Below are 23,573 nucleotides of genomic sequence, written 5' to 3'. Positions count from 1 at the left end.
GTTAAGAACAAATATCCACTTCCTCAAATTGATTATCTATTTAATCAACTATAAGGAGCAAAGTACTTTTCAAAAATAGACGCGCAGTCAGGTTATCGCCAACTGAGGATCAGAAGTGAGGATGTGCCAAAGACAGCGTTCAAGACTAGGTATGATCATTGTAAGTTCCTAGTGATGTCTTTTGGACTCACTAATGTACTAATGGCCTTTATGGGCCTAATGAACAGGGTGTTTAGGCCGTTCCTGGATCGCTTTGTTATTATATTCACATATGACATTTTGGTGTATTCTCGAACCGAGGAAGAGCATGTGTGGCATCTAAGGATGGTGTTACAGACATTGAGGGAGCATCAGCTGTATGCAAAATTTTCAAAGTGTGAGTTCTGGCTGGAGAGCATCTCATTCTTAGGACATGTGGTATCTAAGAAAGGTATTTGGGTGGACTCTAAGAAAATTGATGCAGTAACTGATTGGCTTAGGCCTACTACAGTCACCGAGGTGCGAAGTTTTCTAAGCCTAGCAGGTTACATAGGCATTTTGTGCAAAATATCTCCAGAATAACAGCTCCTCTAACACGGTTGACTCAAAAGAATGTCTCGTTCTTTTAGTGAAATGAATGTAAGGAAAGCTTTTAAAAGCTTAAGGATTGTTTAACTATAAGTCCTGTGTTGACTTTGTCGGTGAGTGGAGAAGGGTGTAAGTGTACTGTAATGTATCTAGAGTTAGGTTGGGGTGTGTCTTGATGCAGCATGGTAAAATAGTGACTTATGCTTTAAGGCAGTTAAAGAAGTACAAGCAGAATTACCTCACTCATGATATGAAAATGGCGGCTGTAGTACGGTACTTGTCCCACTTGGTTTCTTGAACAAATGTACGGTACTTGTACTTGCAAAGGCACTCTCTTTCAAAGGAACTTGACTTCACCCTTTTGATGCCTCAAACACTGAGAATGAAGACTTTCACCTCCTTAGCGGAAGAACTGTTAAAGTTCCCTTCATGATTAGCTACACTAGTGAGCCTCAGTTCTATGGATCATTTGAGGGTTTCCAACTCCTGAAGCTTCCATAGAAGTCTGGCCAAAACAAGAAGCAATTTTCCATGTATATCTTTCTTCCTGATGAGAAAGATGGCTTACAAGAATTAATACAACAGCTTAATTCTGATTCCAGATTGTTAAATAAGCGTTGGGATCTTCAGCAAGTGGAACTTTCTGTAATGTATATTCCCAAGTTGAAGTTCTCCTATGAGATAAATACTAAGAAAATTATGAAAGAATTGGGATTGACCAAGATTTTTGAGAACAACCGGGAGATTACAGAGATTGTTGATAGTCCAGAGCTTTATGTCTCGGATGCAATTCACAAGTCTTATATTGAAGTAAACGAGGAAGGCACAATTGCAATGATCAACATCGTCTTTGGTTGTGCTTGTGGCACGCATTACCTATGTTTCCTCCACCAAGTTTAGATCTCGATCATCCTTTCATGTTCATGATTAAAGAAGAGGTGTCTCAGGTTGTTCTTTTCATCGAGTGTATTGAATCCTCTTTAATTAAGGGGCGGACGCAGGATTGAATATATGGGTGCTAAATTTTAACTATTATATGTAACATATTGAAAAGCGTTTCTCTTTCAATTATTAATTTACTAGTTTTTTTTTAAGCTGCCATGCACACACATTGTTTATATTCGTTACTCGTTATTTAATTTATTTTCATATAATTTTCTATATATGATTCTAAAATAAAAGATTACTGCTTCAATTTAAATAGTAATAAAATCAAATAAATAAAATAAAATAAGTAATAATTGAATTTAAATAATCAAAATAAAAATATTAGAACAATAATTACTTTTTATAACAATTATGATGTCTTCTTTCCTCCCATCTTTAGTTTTATATGATAATTTGATATGAATAACTATATTGAAAAAATCTATATAAAAAATTATTAAATTCATAGAATATAATCTAATTTTACAATTTCAAAAGAAAATATATATATATATATAATTTTATTTTATTTAACATAATTGTTTACATTATCAAAAGTCTTGAAGTTGTATCTTAATATTTCTTAAAAAATTAATATACTATATTTTTTTTACCACAGTAAATATTGTAGTTTAAACTTTTCATGAATGTTAAAATAAGTATAATTAATTTCCTTAAATATATGGTATAAGTTTTCCTTCTTTCAAAAGAATTTTTAAAAATATCAACCTCATTATTAAATATAACCATTTCAATTTTTAATTCTTTTAAAAAATTAATTATATAGATTATAAGCGAAAATCAAATATAAAATATAAAAAAATAAAGTTCATAATAAATGATAATATTTACCTTAAAATAATTTATGTTGACATAAAATTTATTTGTAAAATTAGAAATTAGAATAATTATTAAAATACACCTAATGATTTAAATTTTTCATATTTATAATTTCTTATTTAATTGATATACTCGTACTTTTGTTACTTTACATTTATAATAATATATTCTTAATTCTCTCTCTTCCTATATATAATAGTTTTTAGAGGTGATTTCAAAAATTATAGCACGTGATTTAATATATTGTTATAATGAACGGATTAAATTTTTATTTTTATTAAATTAATATTATGAGATTTTATAATGTTACATTATGTCTGTATCCATTTATGTGATGCAGAAATTTTTTTTTTCAATTAATGTTAATGTCAAGTTAATATTTTGTTAAAAGTTATTACAAGAATATATTTTTATATATTTTTCTTGTAAATTATGCGTGTGTGAACAAAAGTGGATGTTTTTCTAATTTTTTTTAAAATATGTTTGCTAAATTATTTTTTGTAGTATTAAAAATTTCAAAATTATAAATAATATAAAAATGAATATTTCTATATTTTCACAGTTTCCCTTATTTATTTGCTAATTATTTAAGTAAGCCTATGGCTTTTTTAAAACAACTCATACAGTTAGAATTTTTTGGATTTTTTTATCTCATTAAAATCTTAGTTCAGTTATAATTTCTTATTAAGAATCTGAGCTTAATTATATTCGCTGCATTGTAATTTCTAATATTTTAGGACTAAAACTACATATTTTTGTTTATTTAAATTTGAATAATTAATATTTTATAAATAGAAACTTTATCATGTATTAAAATTATATAGATAGATAGATAATAGATTAATTATATTTTTATTTTTTACTTATTAATTTATATATGTGTGTGCGTGTTGAGATTTTATTTAAAGTAATTAATGTTTTAAAATAATAATGTATAATAAGTAATAATTGAAAATTTTGATTCTAGAAAAATAAAAACAAATTTTTGTATAAAAAATTAAATTTTTAGTTTCAATATTTAATTTATTTTCATATTATTTAATGGTTGAATGAATTTTAAATATTAAATCTAATAAAATTATTATTCTCAAATTTAATTAAAGAAAATTTTTTAGAGACATTAATAAACTTAATTACAAAAATTTAATCATTAGTCGCTAAGCAAAACCATCCTCAATTTTCAACCGGTTATAGTTATTTTTATATGATTAGTATTTCAAGCACGTGTTTCAAAATATTTATAATTATTTAAATTAAAATATTAATTTTAATATAAATTTAATTAATCTTATAAATAAAAATGTCGGTTAATTTATAAGTTTATATCTTTAATTAAATTTATTTTTGTAAAAATATTATAAGTTATAACTAATCTATTTTTTTTATATGTTACAATTTTATGCTTTAATAATTTGCGAAATTTAATTTCTTTTATTTATTTTTTTATCTGATAAATATTAATCAAAAGATTTTAAAATAAAATGCACTAATTAAAATGGTTTTTGAACAATATTCTTACATTTCCTATTTAATAAATATTATAAGTTTGAATTATTATAAATAATTGTTTTCACAAGAATAACTAATTATTAAATAAATCATATATTATATTATTATTTTAATTTTACCTTACTCTATATATTTTATAATTAAACTAAATTTTAATAATTTATTCAATAATAATTATTATCAAAATAAGATATATTTTTTTAAAAAATAAACGTATAATTTAAGTATTATATATTAATTTTAGTAATATTATTTTTTAATTAAATAATAAATTCTAAAAAAATTAAAAATAATTAAAAATATTAGTCTTAGTAAAAAAAAATCACTTATAAAAAAAAAAAAAGATATACAACGCACATGCTAATATTAGTATTATGACAATAAAGAATTAAAGTTAATTGGCTAATAAAAATCAATTTATTTAAAACATAATAGGAATATCTAATCAAATTAAAATAAATCCTTTTGAAAGCTTTTTTTTTTTCTCACATTATCATGGGGCTTAATATAGGGATAAGATTTTTAATTGGATTCTTATTCCTAATTAGGCTATTGAAAGTAAATTATTTAATTTATTATTATGCAAATTTATGAATAGTTAAATTGTTTTATTTATTTTAAAATTATTAAAATTTATAGAGTAATAAAAATTAATTATATAGAAAAGTCTATGTTTTCTAAATAAATTTAATTATTGATCATTTATACTTGTATAACATCATAGATCATTTATACTTATATAACATCATAGATTATTTAATTTTATATTTTTTAATCTATTTAATTAATATATTTTCCACCATTATTTCTGTTTTTTATATATAAAACATATTTAACTTAATTATCATGTCATATAAGCCGAATGGTAGTAGTGTTCTACAATAACTTAATTATTATGTCACAAAAAATTACATATAAAAAAAATTAAATCTCAAATATTTATAACGAGTATAAATAATATGCAACGTATAATAATAATAATAATAATAATAATAATAATAATAATAATAATAATAATAATAATATTAGAATTAGATTATGAATGGATAAACATGTTTAAAAGTTAAAAATGACAAACTCATATTTTATGGAAATTGGCTCATCGTATTATATGTTTTAACAATTCTATTCTTTTGTTTTTATAACAATTCATAAAAATAAATGTTTTTATAAGAATTTTTTTATAATAATAAACATAATAATTTTTTAAAAAAATTTACTATATTCAAAAAATAATTTGTAAAACACTTGCGTTTTATATAAGCTTGTTATATTTTATTTATAAAAGTTTTCTTGATACATTTCATTAAATATTTCATAACGAAAATCTTAACTGGCAGTGGAATAATTAAATAAATTATAAAAATAATCATATATATATATATATATATATATGCATACTCGATGCATTATGCACGGGCGAATCATTGATTATATATAACATGTATCCTAATTAAAAAACTAATTTTGATAATTTGATATATAATTTTTGTCATAACAAAATGAAAAATGAAAATGAAAAAAGAAATTATATACATTAGAGCATCAAGGTGGGCCCAAGTCACTGTCAGAAAAAGTTCTGGCTAAACTGGCCCAACAAGAGCCTGTTAATTTATAATTAACCAAAAATGACAGCAAATTTTCAAGTCCAGCTCCGGAAAGGAAACCACAAAACTTCACCCCTCCCCCAAGCATAGGAATCAGTTTCCAAATAGGATCTTAAATCCTATTACTTCAATGTTAAAGTTTCCTTCAATTCTATATATATGTGCATTAATCCCTGACCTCTCTCGTTCCATTAGAAACAAGTTAGACTAATTTCAAGAATGGAGATACAGCACTTGAAACCCTTTGGTTCTTTCTATGCTTCCACAGCTCAGGAAGCAAAGAAAGATAAATTTCTTGTGGCCGAGCCATCTGAAAAGAAGCGGAAGTACCAGCATGACTCAGAAGGTGAAAAGAATAGCGGAGTTTCGACTGAGTTAACCCTTTCTTGCGGGGTTCCAAGCAAGATCAACAAGCCAAGAATCAAAGAAATCAATTATTCTGCTGGTAATGAGATCAATGCTATCGTTGTTTCAACTCGACTTGAAAATGAAGTTTTAACTGAGCTAAAACTATTTGATGAATCTTGGTTTACTGCCTTCGCCGCAACGAGAGAGGAACCTGTTTTATCCAAAGAATCATCGGATTCAGAATCGAAATCATTGGTTCAAAATATTGAAGAGATAACATCCAGCCCTGAAGATGAGAGAAAAGCGAGTCCGATGCATGATGTTTCGACAATACAGATGCTTTCTGATCCGTGGAAGATTAAGAAGAAGCTCACTGGTAGTGATCTTGGTAACCTGTGCAGACTTTTGGTGGCATCTTTATCAGTCAGAAATCATATTTTGCCATTACTGAGCGGTGAAACTGTTGAGCAGATTGAAAAAGATGGTGCTCCAGTTCCTATATGGGATTGCGATACTAATACCGAACAACATATGGTTTTGAAGCATTGGCGTTCGTCGAAGAGTTATGTTTTCATCAAAGGCTGGATGATGCAATTTGTCAAGAGAAGGAATTTAGTTGAAGGAGATCTTATTGGGATTTATTGGGATCCATCAAATTCAAGATTCAATTTTTCTGTACTTCAAAGAGCTTAGCAGCAGCAGAAGCAGATTATTCTTCTTATAATTTTTCATTTATTTACAATTTTTTTTTTCAATTATAGTATAGTTTGAATCTCACGTCCATATATGTATCTAAAACTATTTCTCATTCTTTGTTAGCTTTGTTTAAGAAAATTTTATTTTTGTTCTATTTTTGTGACTATTAAGATTTCTCAAGTTATTGATTCTTTTGCAATTAAGATTTTCGATCTCGCCAAATATGGCACTAAGGGAGATGAGAAGGCTCATTATGCAATGGCGGGTTAATTTCTTTTTATACTACATATTTATTTATTAAAAATTTTTATCTAGATCTAATCATTTTGAATTATACAATAATAATGTATAATAAGACCCACATGTAAAATAAGTGAAACTCACATATAAAATGGGTGAAATTCACCTGTGTCTTAAATAAAACATAAACTAACTTTTCAATGATTGACAAGGCTTTACTATAATGAAACTCAAATAATATGGCTTTCATGTATGAAGGCCTGGGATGAGGCACGCAAAACCAATGCTGGTTCTTAGTGATGGCAATGGGTAAGATATTTATGAAAATTACCATACTCAAACTTTAACCTAATTAATATTTTCAAAATCTAAATTAATCCTAAATCCAATTAAAATTTGTTCTCAACTATTTGCACCCATCACAAACCCGATTATTATTACCTGAAAATATCCAAATCCATCTAATTTTATATACTTTTAACTAAAAATCTGTATAAAAAATTATTTTTGTTAATAATTTATATCTTAAAAATTTAATAATTTCATAAAATATTTTAATTTTATTTTAAATAAAATAAAATATATAAAAATTTATAAATATTATTATAAAAAATATATATATTTTATATTTAATCAAATATTTTTATAAACATATTTGAAGCATGTAAAACTCGAATTTGACTTGAACTTATCACAAGTATTAGTTAACTTTTAAACTTATCATCCCAAAATCAATAATCCGTCTTGTTAGGGTTTGATCAAATCAGGTACCCACAAAAACTAAACTTGTTGCCATCTCTATTGGTCCTGCAACTGCAAAAATTCTTATATCTAAAGGGACTTTTATGACAGCACCCGTCATACTTCAAGAGCCATACAAAAGCACTGAGCCTTTAATTGTTGAAGTTCATGGGACTATAAAAGCAACAGATGATTTAAGTTAATATTTCGAGGATAATTAGTTCTTGTTTGAAAAAGTTAATGGTGTGGTTCTCACTGGTGGAGGAACCTTTGATGGACAAAACCCTTCTATGTGGAAGCAATTAGATAGTGAGAAATATATACATATCTATAAAGGTTGCATCAGACTTTCTAGTATAAGTATATGAACATATTCAATTTTTTTTAATACAATAAATCTCCAAATCTTATAAAAAAAATCTCCAATAATAATAATTAACAGACTGCACCAGCTTTACAACCAATAATGCCAATATAATTACTCCTGATGAGAGCCCTAACTAATGAAAAATTATTCAATACAATTGTCCTATGTACAATATATAAATTTTGACCTTTGATTATATTTGGACTCATCATAATTAATGACTATAATAAAACTATTGTACATGCAATCATGAAAAGGAAAATTTATCTTAACTTATATAAATATGTTGGGTTTACAAGCACCTAGTTTCATTTCATATTTAGCTATAGCCTTGGAAAATCAGTATCTTAACCTTTGGAAAATTGGCAATAATAGAAAGATCCTATTGATCACATCCACGTATAATTGTCTTCGTAAGAGGCACACCCATGATTGATCAATCTCAAAAATCTTAAAGAAAATAAATGAGGGAATATAGAAAAAACAAATCCAAATTAAATTCATGATAAAACTGTTAATTAAATGAGATATATTAATAAGTCTCACTTTTTCTCATATTTACTCATGGATTTATAATCTTTTATTTGATATAATTCCATTTTTGTTAACTTACATAAAAAATAAAATATTCTTAATTATACAAAAGATTCATATATATTGTTATAATAATTTATAAGAGCAATTATATAAAAAAAAAATTGTATCTTGTTATCATTTAAAAGATAAAATTTTCATTTTCATTAAATTAGTATCTTGAGATTTTACAACATTAGAGGAATGCAGATCAGATATTAATACTAATTGCAATAAGAAATTACTACTAGATAATAATACTAATTGACACAAGAAATTATCATATATCAACATTTTTTTAACGAATGTAAGAATAATATGTTACATCATAAAATCTTATGGTACTAATTTATTGAAAATAAAAGTGGTCTCATGCGCTAAACTAGGTGTAATTTTAAAATTACTTATAATTTTTAATTTTATAAAGAATATTCTTTTATGTTAACTAATTTGCTAATCCAATGTCATTATGCAAAGAAATCAACATCAGTTTTAAATTATTAAAAAAATATTAAAATATAATCAAACCAAAAACTTTTAAAAAAAAAAAAATAGAAAAGAATAGAATTTAAACCAACCTAATACCATGAGTCAATTTGCATGCAAAATTAATTTCTCACTTTGAATTTTAAACAGCATCTTTACTTGGTCATATTTTTTAAAAACTTATTATTCTATTATATTTTCATTTTATTACATTTAAGTTAATAATTAAATTAATATTATATATTAACAGTTAAATTAATTATAACATATAAATTTTTGTAAAAATATAATCTAATCAAAATATAATAATTTCTAAATTAATATATATTTTTATTTATGGAATTAAACTGACCTTAAAATTATCATTTCAATATAAACAATTATATTAATATTCAATATTTAAATAATAAAATAACTGTGTCACTGCACGTGTTTCAAAGGATAGTATTGATAAATGTATGAAGGGAGAAAACATTAGCATTGCCGATAATGTCCTTCATGATTTTTATTAGTTATACCATTAAAAAGTATCTATGGTGTCAATTGTATAAAGTTGTGGCAAATAATATAAATTAATAACAAATTTTGCTACTACTTTTAGCAATGACAAGTGATTTTATATAAATTTATTGCCAATAATTTTTGGTGAGAAGCTATTCTATACAAATATATCATTTATAATTTTTAGCAAGAAGTTATTCATCACCAAATACTTTTAGCATTGAGAAGCTATTTAATATAAATTTATTGCTAATAATTTTTCACAATAAATTATCTATTGCTAAATCTATAGATAATTTTAATTTTTAAATATTACTATAATTAATTTAAATTAAAATATTAATATTATTTTAATAGTAATTATACTTATACTAAAAATCCTATTATAATTCTATATTTTTAATTCTATATGTATTATTAATTTATTAAAAATTATTTAGTTTATTACAATAAAATCAATAAACAATATTAAACACTGATTCTCACTTATATTAATTTATTTTTTTAATTTTTGTTAATATTTACAAATTTATAATATTATATTATAAAATCACTATTAAAAAGTAACTATTTAATTAACATAATTATAAAATTATTATTAAAAATAACTATTTAATGAAATAAAAATTTATATTTATATCAAAAGTTATAAAATTATAATCTTATTCAATGAAAAATAATTGTCACAAATTGGCAGCTATTTGTTTTTAAAATATTAGTAATAGATAATTTTTACATTTACATACTCTATTTTCATATAATAAGACTCAAGTTTAATTAATTTTAATTTATAATATGATTTTTTTTTCTTTTTTCACTGCATTTTTGTGTATTTTTTTCTCTAATAGGTAAAATCTATTTGTAAGTTTTTAAATTTTTGAGTTTTTGTATATCATAGATGTCATTACTATAAGTGTAATTGTAACATCATAAATTTTTAAATAATTATTTTATCTGTAATTATATGATTTTTGCCTATTTTGGAGGGCCCACAAGGGGCCATGTGATTTTGAGGGGAAATGGATTAAGGTGTATGATTTAAAAGTGTTATTTGAGCCATTTTACAGGTTGGGTAAGTCCTGGGTATAGGAAAAATTCTGTTGGATTTTTTGTATAAATTTTAAAGTCCTGTTTTGAGCTAGTACTAATGAAAATATGGAATGATTGTATAGGTGATCAGGGTCAGCCGTCTTCCTCCATCCAATTGCTACAGTAGTCACCGGTTAACCAATGAGTAGATATTGATTTTATTTATAAATTTCAATATTATTATATTTCAGACATACTCATACATCACTTATACATATATGTATGCAGTTAAATATTAGGCATGCCCTATTTTGCATTTATATTTGATGATATTGCCTTGATTGTTGTGTTATGACAATCTGAAGCTGTGAGTGTGAGTTGGTGTGTATGTGGTGTATATGGATATAGATAGGACGGGTAGACGTAGCTGGAGCTTGACTCACTAGGACCCGATCCTTATTATGGATAAGTAGAGGTAGGCACGGCTTTGAGTTGATCTCACTAGCAGAGGTTGAAACTAAGAGAGCTGTGTAAGGGAATCAATTTCCCATATATATATATGTATGTGTGAGTATGAATTTGACATTGGTGTGTGAGTGCTCCAGATTGTCTTTGATGTAATTTGACCTGATCTATATGGCTTGTATGAATATGATGTATTTCATTTATAAGGATGCATTAAAATTAGATAGTTATAGAAATTGTATGTAAAATCAATTTCTTACTCTATGAGTCGAACGCTCACTCCTATTCACTTTACTTTTTCCATGTTATAGGAGAGTTTTTCATATTTTTAACCTGCCTTCTTCTTTGCTGGTCTACTTGCTATTATTTTCGTATTTTGTAATATTAAATTTGAATTCTAGACCCTTGCCTGTATAGGACCATAATATTTAGCTAGATTGGAAGATTTATTAAAGTGGAGGTAATTTATCAACTATATGTATGTATAATTGTGTGGATAAATACCTATGATGGATGAGGGAGTTGGACTCCCATTTGATTTTATATTGAGTTGTTGATGATTGTGAGGGAGAGCTGAGCTCCCTATATATATGTATATTGTGATCATCAATCGGGTGAGTTAAAAACTTCCCGTTGGATGGTCCAATTTATGGTCGAACTCTATTCAATTGATTTTTTGAAAATGGGCTTGTATATGGGCTTCAATGTTGGGCTAATGAACAGTTAGGCTTACTACGTGCTTTGGAGGCCTTAAGCTGATCCAAGTCCTAGTACCAGTCTGGCATATAATTTGGGTCATGACAATATTATCTTCTTGCTTCTATTTGAATCAAAATACCGATTTCTTTCCAATCTGTCATCTTTCTTATTTTATTTTCTTGCTCCTATTTTGAACAAATCTGTGATTTCTTTTCAATTTTTGTGCCATCATTGTGTCTCCTTCTTGAGTTTATCAATTGAAATTCAAATTTCTTCTCAAGGTAAAATTAATTTGTGACATCAAAGTGAATCAGATTATCCCTTGTTGAGTCAAAAAGGTATGATTTTCAAATTTTTAATTCTATTTATACTACTGTTGTGTATCCTTTTTTAATTTTGAATTTAATTTGATTCTAATAATACGTGATCGCACTGCTTATGAACAAAGAGTGAAAGGTAGCAACTCTGAACTCAAATTATGAACTCACAAATTATGATTTTAGTTTAGCTGCTATATATATATATATATATATATATATATATATATATATATATATATATATATATATATATGCTATTCACCTCCCAATGAAGGAAATTGAAAATCAATTTCTTTTTCCCTCATTCACCTCACAAATAAAAAAACTCAATTTATTTTTCCCCTGTTCACCTCACAATGAAGAAAGTCAATTAAATAGCTGCTATATATATATATATATATATCCTGATGCATATAGCATTTAAGTGCAAGAAAGTAGTCAAGAAAGTGGAGCACTTCAAATGAATGCATTACGTGATTAAATCGCTCGTAGTTTAATGTTGGCAAACAATGATTATTAATTTTTTTAAATAAATATTACTTACTATAGTTTCAAATATATTTTATTTTAAAATATTTAATTTTTATTTATATATTTCAATAATAATTAAATTTGTTGAAATAATAAATTAATAATATGTATTTATTTTAATAATAAAATAATTAGCAATATATAAGAAATTAATAATTATATAATTATTTTAATAATAAAATAAATTACATTATATATATCCTTATTAGTCATTTTACATGTGAATAGCAGTAGCTAACATAATTTTACCAAACACTTAACATCAATCAGGTACTATCAGTTATCAGCTAACAACTATCAGCTATCAGTTATCAGCTGCACCCAACAGTTAAACCAAACAGGCCCTAAGCCCACATGGTTTTAATCTTCTCCAATGTAAAAGGAAAAAGGCAGAAAGAAGGTGAAGAAAGAAGAAAAAGAAGAAGGAAGAAGAAGAAGAAAAAGAAAAAGAAAGGAAGGAAAAGGGGCGAATGACTGGAAAGTTGAGTTTGACTAATCAGGGAGGATGTTGACAAAGGGAAGAGAGAGTGTGTGATTTTGAACAGCTAGAAATTAGCTAGAGAAAGAAGAGAGAGAAATAAAGAGAAATGGAGAAAGAAATTGAACTTTGTGTTTGATTTGAGCAAATGGTTAAGAGTTATGGTGCATGGTTGGTGTCTAAGAAACTAGGAGAAAGAGAATAATGTGTTGGCATGCCTAAATATGGTAGAGGTCATTGTCAAGTGGCCAATGGGTGCGACAGCTCCGATAATCGTTGGCAATTAGTCAACTTCTATAAACTTTCTCATGAATTTATGAAATTTTGAGACATGGATATATTTTGGGCAATGTTTTTATTCTTATTTTTTTATTTTGTGGAGCTGTAATGCAATATTTTTTAGACTGTAAAAGTTGGAGAAAAAATTTCATAAAAATATATGATGGAACTAAAAATTATATTGAGATAGGATATGATATTTGTTGAATATTTAATTAATTGTGAAATATTTTTAGAAATAAATATGTGTTTTAGTTGGATTTTTGGTGATATAGATATATTTTGAATATTTTGATAGAGTTTTTGGGTATGAAATTGTAAATATAATATTTATATGGAGCTATGACTTAGACATTTGAGTATAATGAAATAATTTTTGAGTTATGGATTTAAGTTTTGTGATAAAGGATTTAGTTCAATTTTAAAAAGGAAGAATCGTTGAATTTTCATTAGATATTTAATATGAAAAGTGGGTTATGGTTTATTTTGATTATTACTTCGTTTCCCAAGTAGATACTCTTCATTATTGTCTTATTATATTACATTATTTGCTAGTTGGTATTCTACATTTAGGTGAGTGGATATATATATGTGCGAGCGCAATGTTCTAGATTAAAAATAGATGGATAATTGTATATTTGTTGATTTTTATTTATTGATATCAGAATTGCATTAGCACACCTAAATAAATGGTCTGAATACACTTTTACGCGTGCTTATGGATTGATACCATGATATCTATAGTGATTTCATGAAATTATTATATTGTTTTTGAAATAATACTTATATGCATTGAGCTTTTGGAGTGTATATCAAGTAGTTTGCCCCTTGAGAGTAGCTCTATGCATACGTATAATAAATTATTTGTTTCCATCAAATGGGCTGCGAGGTGTCATTTGCAGCTAAGACAGTAGAAGATCAACGGATGCATATATGCGTATGAGAGAGAAAATTGACTATTTATATCATGTAGCACATAGTAGTATAATGAAGAGTACCTACCTGGGAAACGAAGTCAACAATTGGAGCTTGCGCCTTGTAAACATCTTCAGCAATCATTTTGAAAGAATCTTTGACAGGGAATTTCTAATCAACCCAAATCACTAGGGGTAAGCGTATAACGGTTAAAATAGAAAAACCGAACTAGACCAATTTAATAAGTATAAATAGTAAGTTTTACCTTCCTATTCCCATTCAACTAACCTCCCACCTCATTCTACGTTCTGCTGCTTCTTCCTTTATTCTTTCTCCTTTCCTTATTATTTATTCTTCCTCCCTTATTATTTCTTCTTCTTCCCTATTTCTTTTTCTTCTTCTTCATTCTTACTTACCTATGGAGACTCATTCCTCTCGATTTTTGTCACAAAATGAATGATTCATGCTTGTTGATTCTTTGTGTTGCTTACCCACGGCCATGACGCTGATATTTAATTTCAGATCCTTGTGATTTTGCTCACCCACAGGGCTGATTTTATTGGGTCGCAAATGCATGTAACCCACGGCCAATGTTGATTATGCATCCCAGGTTCTTGATTTGGCATGTGACCCATGGTGTCTAGTTCAGTAGTTCTTCCATGCTTTAGGCTTTGGATTCTTTTTTATTTTGTAATTGATTTCAATTTGTAGAAATAATTTCTGTGAATTGAGATAATGGTTTAGACATGCAAATATTGGGGATAATTTTTTTTTTTTTTCATTTTGTATAACAATTGTGTATTGTGTTTGTGTTAAATATGGTGTAAATTTTGGAGACATGCAAATTAATAGTTTGTAAATTTCTGGAGAAATGTTGTGTTGCAAATTTCTATATTTTTATTCTTAGATGTGGTGTTGTATATTTATAAAATGGACAATGAAAAATAGATAACATAACAGACATTGGGAAGGGAATTGGGCAAGGGTTGAAACTTGGAAACGGCGGAGTTTGGCTTGTATAAACACCGAAGGTTTAAATCGGTTTGATTCGGTTCTTTTTTAACTTCAATTTGGTTCTGTTTTTATTTTTCATCATTTCGATAAATCAGTTTTCTAATTCGGTTCAGAATCAAACCGATTACACACCTCTATAAATCCCATTCACATAACCTATGATTGGTGCTTTATTTTCGCTTGTAGAAGGAGAGAACCGTCCTTGGTGGCCAGTCCTGTGGCCTTGCATAGTGCTGTTTATTTTCCTCAAGTCTTCACGACTCGGAGAATACTGAATAGCTTAATAGGGTTACGGGACTTGAGCAACGGATGGCAATACGTTTATCAATTAATTTGGGATGATCACATATTTCTTGATCAGAAATAACTCAGACCCCTTGTGGAATAAATAATTTTTAATTGGACGTATGATTATTGAGGCTTTTATTTAAATGCTAATTCTAATTGAATGAGATTCCTATTTAGGGCTTGTTCTATTTTTTAAATATATTAGTAAGAGAGTATTAAAAAATAATTTAAAATTAAATTTAATAAATTTTAGATATTAATAAAATAATTTTTTTAAATTGTTTTTTTAGTAGTGCCAAAAATGGTGTTTTTTTTTTATTGAAAAAGAGTTTTAGAAATAAAAAACAGTTTTCACTTTTCAACAACGATCTCTATTTGCATTAAGTGTAGTGTGATTTATTAATTTATTAATGTATCGTATCGTATTATATTGTATAATATAATTTTTATTATTCATAAGTTTAAAACAATTGTATAGTCATAATGATTTAATAACTTTTTTTTATTTAGTTTGATGATATGATATGATAAAATAAATATAAAGATTATTAAAATACTCTTTATTACTGTTTTAAAATATAAACGATTTAAAATATTTATTTAAATAAAATATTAATTTATAAATAATATTATTATAATAATAATTAAAGACATATTTTATTTTTTTTTAATTAATCACTATATAAATATATAACATTAAATTTATATAATTAGAATTTTATATATTTTGTAGAGATAAAATGAGAAAATAAAATTTTTAAATCATACCAAACTACCAATTTAATGATTTGAAAAGCTATGATATCATTATTTTACGACCTCAAATCATCATTTTTTTAAAATAATCTACTCAAATACGTAGAATAACTGTACTATATAATACGAAACCATTACGAATCATAATCCAAACATAGTTTTAGTCCATAATTGTGCTCAAATCCGTGTGGCCAGGCCAGGCCTACTCATGAATTAAATCGGCGCCACTTCTATGCCAACTTCGCATCCGGTACCTCTCCGCTTGTTTTTGCTCAACTTGTAAAGCTACAAGAAGCCCAATTATAAATGACCCTTTAGCCTTCAACATCTATCTCTGCCTCTTGATTTCCACTCCAACATCTAATCTCTCTCAAGATTTGTTCTAACAGGGTATTCTTTTCCTTTTATCTTCATATACTCGCATACAGTGTTTGGTTGACGAGAATTTTTTTTTTTTTTTCAGTTTTTGTATTGCTTTTCCTGAATTAATTCAATTGTGTATTAAGACAAATGCGTTGGATAAATACCCAACAGAGAAAAATAGATAGAATGATAGAAAAAGACTATTTTCTTTAATTTTTAAGCTCTTCTTGTTGTTTCTCTATGTATTATATATTCCCTATCGTGCTGAACGCTAACTATGAAATTTGACCGTTGACATAATTCTAGTGGGAAGCGATCCAAGTCCTATATATGGAGATTGACCCCAACTCCTATGGAGAAGTGCAATAGGATGGAGTTTGGGATGCGATTGGCTAGGCATGTGATTCTCAAGGAAATCAAGAATGGCTGCAAAAATAATTTGGTATTGTCTCACTCTCTCTACATGCTATGTTGAATTTGATGGCTTAGGGCTCCACGGGACGTACTTTGGAACAGTTGCTGAGCTTTTTTGAATCCGAAAGCATTGGCGATCTAAATGTTCAATCTTCGCAAATGATGGCTCTTGTAACAGCCAGTAAGGAATTTCTTGAATCTGAAAACACTAGTGATCTCAATTATTCCCAGTCTTCCCAACAACCAGAGAAGAAGCATCTTCCAGGAGCAGCAAAGGAGGGCCGATCATATCTTTTGTTAATGGAATTTGGGTAGATCAACGGCAGCCTTTAAAGCCTTCTTTCAAACAGGTAGCTGGAGATATTTACAAGGCCAAAGCCGAAAACGTAGACTTTCTGAATCAGGCGACCTCATCCTCTCTCAGTTATATTACTTGATGAAAATTATCTTTTAAATGCTTCTTTGAATGATTTTCTGATGAAACATTACTTTCATATTAAAGGCTGAGAAAGTAAGGAATGAAGTGAATTTGTGGGCCAAAAAAGCATCTAAAGGTCTCATCAGTGGGCTTGTCCCACTTGGTTTCTTGAACAAATGTACGGTACTTGTACTTGCAAATGCACTCTCTTTCAAAGGAACTTGACTTCACCCTTTTGATGCATCAAACACTGAGAATGAAGACTTTCACCTCCTTAGCGGAAGAACTGTTAAAGTTCCCTTCATGATTAGCTACACTAGTGAGCCACAGTTCTATGGATCATTTGAGGGTTTCCAACTCCTGAAGCTTCCATATAAGTCTGGCCAAAACAAGAAGCAATTTTCCATGTATATCTTTCTTCCTGATGAGAAAGATGGCTTACAAGAATTAATACAACAGCTTAATTCTGATTCCAGATTGTTAAATAAGCGTTGGGATCTTCAGCAAGTGGAACTTTCTGTGATGTATATTCCCAAGTTGAAGTTCTCCAATGAGATAAATACTAAGAAAATTATGAAAGAATTGGGATTGACCAAGATTTTTGAGAACAACCGGGAGATTACAGAGATTGTTGATAGTCCAGAGCTTTATGTCTCGGATGCAATTCACAAGTCTTATATTGAAGTAAACGAGGAAGGTACAATTGCAACAGCAGTCACTGTCTTTGGTTGTGCTTGCGGCACTGCATTACCTATGTTTCCTCCACCAAGTTTAGATGCTGATCATCCTTTCATGTTCATGATTAAAGAAGAGGTGTCTCAGGTTGTTCTTTTCACTGGAGTTGTATTGAATCCTCTTTAATTAAGGGGGCGGACGCAGGATTGAATATATGGGCGCTAAATTTTAACTATTATATGTAACATATTGAAAAGCGTTTCTCTTTCAATTATTAATTTACTAGTTTTTTTTTAAGTTGCCATGCACACACATTGTTTATATTCGATACTTGTTATTTAATTTATTTTCATATAATTTTCTGTTAATTTTCTATATATGATTCTAAGATAAAAGAAAAGATTACTGCTTGAATTTAAATAGTAATAAAATCAAATAAATAAAAAAAAAATAAGTAATAATTGAATTTAAATAATAAAAATAAAAATATTAGAACAATAATTACTTTTTATAACAATTATGATGTCTTCTTTCCTCCCACCTTTAGTTTTATATGTTAATTTGATATGAATAACTATATTGAAAAAACCTATATAAAAAATTATTAAATTCATATAATATAATCTAATTTTACAATTTCAAAAGAAAAAAAAAATATATATATATATATATAATTTTATTTTATTTAACATAATCCTTTACATTATCAAAAGTCTTGAAGTTGTATCTTAATATTTCTTAAAAATTTAATATACTATATTTTTTTGACCACAGTAAATATTGTAGTTTAAACTTTTCATGAATGTTAAAATAAGTATAATTAATTTCCTTAACTATATGGTATAAGTTTTCCTTCTTTCAAAAGAATTTTTAAAAATATCAACCACATTATTAAATATAACAATTCCAATTTTAAATTCTTTTAAAAAATTAATTATATAGATTATAAGCGAAAATCAAATATAAAATATAAAAAAATAAAGTTCATAATAAATGATAATATTTACCTTAAAATAATTTATGTTAACATAAAATTTATTTGTAAAATTAGAAATTAGAATAATTATTAAAATACACCCAATGATTTAAATTTTTCATATTTATAATTTCTTATTTGATTGATACTTTACATTTATAATAATATATTCTTAATTCTCTCTCTTTCTATATATAATAGTTTTTAGAGGTGATTTCAAAAATTATAGCACGTGATTTAGTATATTGTTATAATGAAGGGATTAAATTTTTATTTTTATCAAATTAATATTATGAGATTTTATAATGTTACATTATGTCTGTATCCATTTATATAACGCTGAAATTTTTTTTTTCAATTAATTTTAATATCAAGTTAATATTTTGTTAAAAGTTATTACAAGAATATATTTTTATATATTTTTCTTATAAATTATGCGTGTGTGAACAAAAGTGGATGTTTTTCTAATTTTTTTTTTAAATATGTTTGCTAAATTATTTTTTGTAGTATTAAAAATTTCAAAATTATAAATAATATAAAAATAAAGAATATTTCTATATTTTCACAGTTTCCCTTATTTATTTGCTAATTATTTAAGTAAGCTTATGGCTTTTTTAAAACAACTCATACACTTAGAATTTTTTGGATTTTTTTATCTCATTAAAATCTTAGTTCAGTTATAATTTCTTATTAAGAATCTGAGCTTAATTATATTTGCTGCATTGTAATTTCTAATATTTTAGGACTAAAACTACATATTTTTGTTTATTTAAATTTGAATAATTAATATTTTATAAATAGAAACTTTATCATGTATTAAAATTATATAGATAGATAGATAATAGATTAATTATATTTTTATTTTTTACTTATTAATTTATATATATATGTGTGTGTGTGTTGAGATTTTATTTAAAGTAATTAATGTTTTAAAATAATAATGTATAATAAGTAATAATTAAAATTTTTGATTCTAGAAAAATAAAAACAAATTTTTGCATAAAAAATTAAATTTTTAGTTTCAATATTTAATTTATTTTCATATTATTTAATGGATGAATGAATTTTAAATATTAAATTTAATAAAATTATTATTCTCAAATTTAATTAAAGAAAATTTTTTAGAGACATTAATAAACTTAATTACGAAAATTTAATCATTAGTCGCTAAGCAAAACCATCCTCAATTTTCAACCGGTTATAGTTATTTTTATATGATTAGTATTTCAAGCACGTGTTTCAAAATATTTATAATTATTTAAATTAAAATATTAATTTTAATATAAATTTAATTAATCTTATAAATAAAAATGTCTGTTAATTTATAAGTTTATATCTTTAATTAAATTTATTTTTGTAAAAATATTATAAGTTATAACTAATCTATTTTTTTTATATGTTACAATTATATGCTTTAATAATTTGCGGAATTTAATTTCTTTTATTTATTTTTTTATCTGATAAATATTAATCAAAAGATTTTAAAATAAAATGCACTAATTAAAATGGTTTTTGAACAATATTTTTTAATGATTTATTGGTCATATATTCTTACATTTCCTATTTAATAAATATTATAAGTTTGAATTATTATAAATAATTGTTTTCACAAGAATCATATATTATATTATTATTTTAATTTTACCTTACTCTATATATTTTATAATTAAACTAAATTTTAATAATTTATTCAATAATAATTATTATCAAAATAAGATATATTTTTTAAAAAATAAAAGTATATTTAAGTATTATATATTAATTTTAGTAAAATTATTTTTTAATTAAATAATAAATTCTAAAAAAATTAAAAATAATTAAAAATATTAGTCTTAGTAAAAAAATCACTTATAAAAAAAAATAAGATATACAACCCACATGCTAATATTAGTATTATGACAATAAAGAATTAAAGTTAATTGGCTAATAAAAATCAATTTATTTAAAACATAATAGGAATATCTAATAAAATTAAAATGAATCCTTTTGAAAGCTTTTTTTTTTTTCTCACATTATCATGGGGCTTAATATAGGGATAAGATTTTTAATTGGATTCTTATTCCTAATTAGGCTATTGAAAATAAATTATTTAATTTATTATTATGCAAATTTATGAATAGTTAAATTGTTTTATTTATTTTAAAATTATTAAAATTTATAGAGTAATAAAAATTAATTATATAGAAAAGTCTATATTTTCTAAATAAATTTAATTATTGATCATTTATGCTTGTATAACATCATAGATCATTTATACTTATATAACATCATAGATTATTTAATTTTATATTTTTTAATCTATTTAATTAATATATTTTCCACCATTATTTCTGTTTTTTATATATATAACATATTTAACTTAATTATCATGTCATATAAGCCGAATGGTAGTAGTGTTCTATAATAAATTAATTATTATGTCACAAAAAATTACATATAAAAAAAAATTAAATCTCCAATATTTATAATGAGTATAAATAATATGCAACGTATAATAATAATAATAATAATAATAATAATAATAATAATAATAATAATAATAATAATAATAATAATAATAATAATAATAATAATAATAATAATAATGAATGGATAAACATGTTTAAAAGTTAAAAATGACAAACTCATATTTTATGGAAATTGGCTCATCGTATTATATGTTTTAACAATTCTATTCTTTTGTTTTAAAGAAAATAAGCTTAAATTACTATATTTTAATTTTTTTTAATAATTTAAAATTAACGCCGATTTTCTTTGTATGCTAAGCCAGCATTAAATATGTCAAAACAAATATTATTCATATAATTAGAAAAATAAATGTTTTTATAAGAATTTTTTATAATAATAAACATAATAATTTTTTTAAAAAATTTACTATATTCAAAAAATAATTTGTAAAACACTTGCGTTTTATATAAGCTTATTATATTTTATTTATAAAAGTTTTCTTGATACATTTCATTAAATATTTCATAACAAAAATTTTAACTGTGATGGCAGTGGAATAATTAAATAAATTATAAAAATAATCAGTTATATATATATATATTAATTAGCATACTCGATGCATTATGCACGGGCGAATCATTGATTATATAAAACATGTATCCTAATTAAAAAACTAATTTTGATAATTTGATATATAATTTTTGTCATAACAAAATGAAAAATGAAAATGAAAAAAGGAATTATATACATTAAAGCATCAAGGTAGGCCCAAGTCACTGTCAGAAAAAATTCTGGCTAAACTGGCCCAACAAGAGCCTGTTAATTTATAATTAACCAAAAATGACAGCAAATTTTCAAGTCCAGCTCCGGAAAGGAAACCACAAAACTTCACCCCTCCCCCAAGCATAGGAATCAGTTTCCAAATAGGATCTTAAATCCTATTACTTCAATGTTAAAGTTTCCTTCAATTCTATATATATGTGCATTAATCCCTGACCTCTCTTGTTCCATTAGAAACAAGTTAGACTAATTTCAAGAATGGAGATACAGCACTTGAAACCCTTGGGTTCTTTCTATGCTTCCACAGCTCAGGAAGCAAAGAAAGATAAATTTCTTGTGGCCGAGCCATCTGAAAAGAAGCGGAAGTACCAGCATGACTCAGAAGGTGAAAAGAATAGCGGAGTTTCGACTGAGTTAACCCTTTCTAGCAGGGTTCCAAGCAAGATCAACAAGCCAAGAATCAAAGAAATCAATTATTCTGCTGATAATGAGATCAATGCTATCGTTGTTTCAACTCTACTTGAAAATGAAGTTTCAACTGAGCTAAAACTATTTGATGAATCTTGGTTTACTGCCTTTGCCGCAACGAGAGAGGAACCTGTTGTATCCAAAGAATCATCAGATTCAGAATCGAAATCATTGGTTCAAAATATTGAAGAGATAACATCCAGCCCTGAAGATGAGAGAAAAGCGAGTCCGATGCATGATGTTTCGACAATACAGATGCTTTCTGATCCGTGGAAGATTAAGAAGAAGCTCACTGGTAGTGATCTTGGTAACCTGTGCAGACTTTTGGTGGCATCTTTATCAGTCAGAAATCATATTTTGCCATTACTGAGCGGTGAAACTGTTGAGCAGATTGAAAAAGATGGTGCTCCAGTTCCTATATGGGATTGCGATACAAATACCGAACAACATATGGTTTTGAAGCATTGGCGTTCGTCGAATAGTTATGTTTTCATCAAAGGCTGGATGATTCAATTTGTGAAGAGAAGGAATTTAGTTGAAGGAGATCTTATTGGGATTTATTGGGATCCATCAAATTCAAGATTCAATTTTTCTGTACTTCAAAGAGCGTAGCAGCAGCAGCAGAAGCAGATTATTCTTCTTATAATTTTTCATTTATTTACAATTTTTTTTTCAATTATAGTATAGTTTGAATCTCACATCCATACATGTATCTAAAACTATTTCTCATTCTTTGTTAGCTTTGTTTAAGAAAATTTTATTTTTGTTCTATTTTTGTGACTATTAAGATTTCTCAAGTTATTGATTCTTTTGCTATTAAGATTTTCGATCTCGCCAAATATGGCACTAAGGAAG

General features: G+C 25.8%; 3 protein-coding genes and 1 pseudogene across 3 annotated transcripts; all 4 read left to right on the top strand.

The window, feature by feature from the left end:
- The first annotated feature begins 1,098 nt into the window (after window positions 1-1,098).
- LOC131171126 (serpin-Z10-like) lies at window positions 1,099-1,467 on the top strand. The gene has a single exon (XM_058130583.1). The coding sequence runs from the start codon at window positions 1,099-1,101 to the stop codon at window positions 1,465-1,467; it is 369 nt and encodes a 122-aa protein (XP_057986566.1).
- A 4,202-nt stretch (window positions 1,468-5,669) lies between these two features.
- Window positions 5,670-6,491, top strand: LOC131171125 (B3 domain-containing protein At2g33720-like). Its single transcript, XM_058130581.1, has one exon. The coding sequence runs from the start codon at window positions 5,670-5,672 to the stop codon at window positions 6,489-6,491; it is 822 nt and encodes a 273-aa protein (XP_057986564.1).
- A 10,400-nt stretch (window positions 6,492-16,891) lies between these two features.
- LOC131171272 (serpin-ZX-like) lies at window positions 16,892-18,232 on the top strand (annotated as a pseudogene).
- A 4,276-nt stretch (window positions 18,233-22,508) lies between these two features.
- On the top strand, window positions 22,509-23,330 carry LOC131171124 (B3 domain-containing protein At2g33720-like). The gene has a single exon (XM_058130580.1). The coding sequence runs from the start codon at window positions 22,509-22,511 to the stop codon at window positions 23,328-23,330; it is 822 nt and encodes a 273-aa protein (XP_057986563.1).
- Window positions 23,331-23,573: the final 243 nt, after the last annotated feature.

This window comes from Hevea brasiliensis, chromosome 12, assembly GCF_030052815.1.
Source record: "Hevea brasiliensis isolate MT/VB/25A 57/8 chromosome 12, ASM3005281v1, whole genome shotgun sequence".
Classification (NCBI taxonomy): Eukaryota; Viridiplantae; Streptophyta; class Magnoliopsida; order Malpighiales; family Euphorbiaceae; genus Hevea; species Hevea brasiliensis.
This window is presented reverse-complemented; position numbering and strand designations above follow the sequence as displayed.

Excerpts from the sequence above, each read along its gene's own strand:
- LOC131171125 (XM_058130581.1), top strand. The coding sequence starts at position 5,670 with ATGGAGATACAGCACTTGAAACCCTTTGGTTCTTTCTATGCTTCCACA.
- LOC131171126 (XM_058130583.1), top strand. The coding sequence starts at position 1,099 with ATGTATATCTTTCTTCCTGATGAGAAAGATGGCTTACAAGAATTAATA.
- LOC131171124 (XM_058130580.1), top strand. The coding sequence starts at position 22,509 with ATGGAGATACAGCACTTGAAACCCTTGGGTTCTTTCTATGCTTCCACA.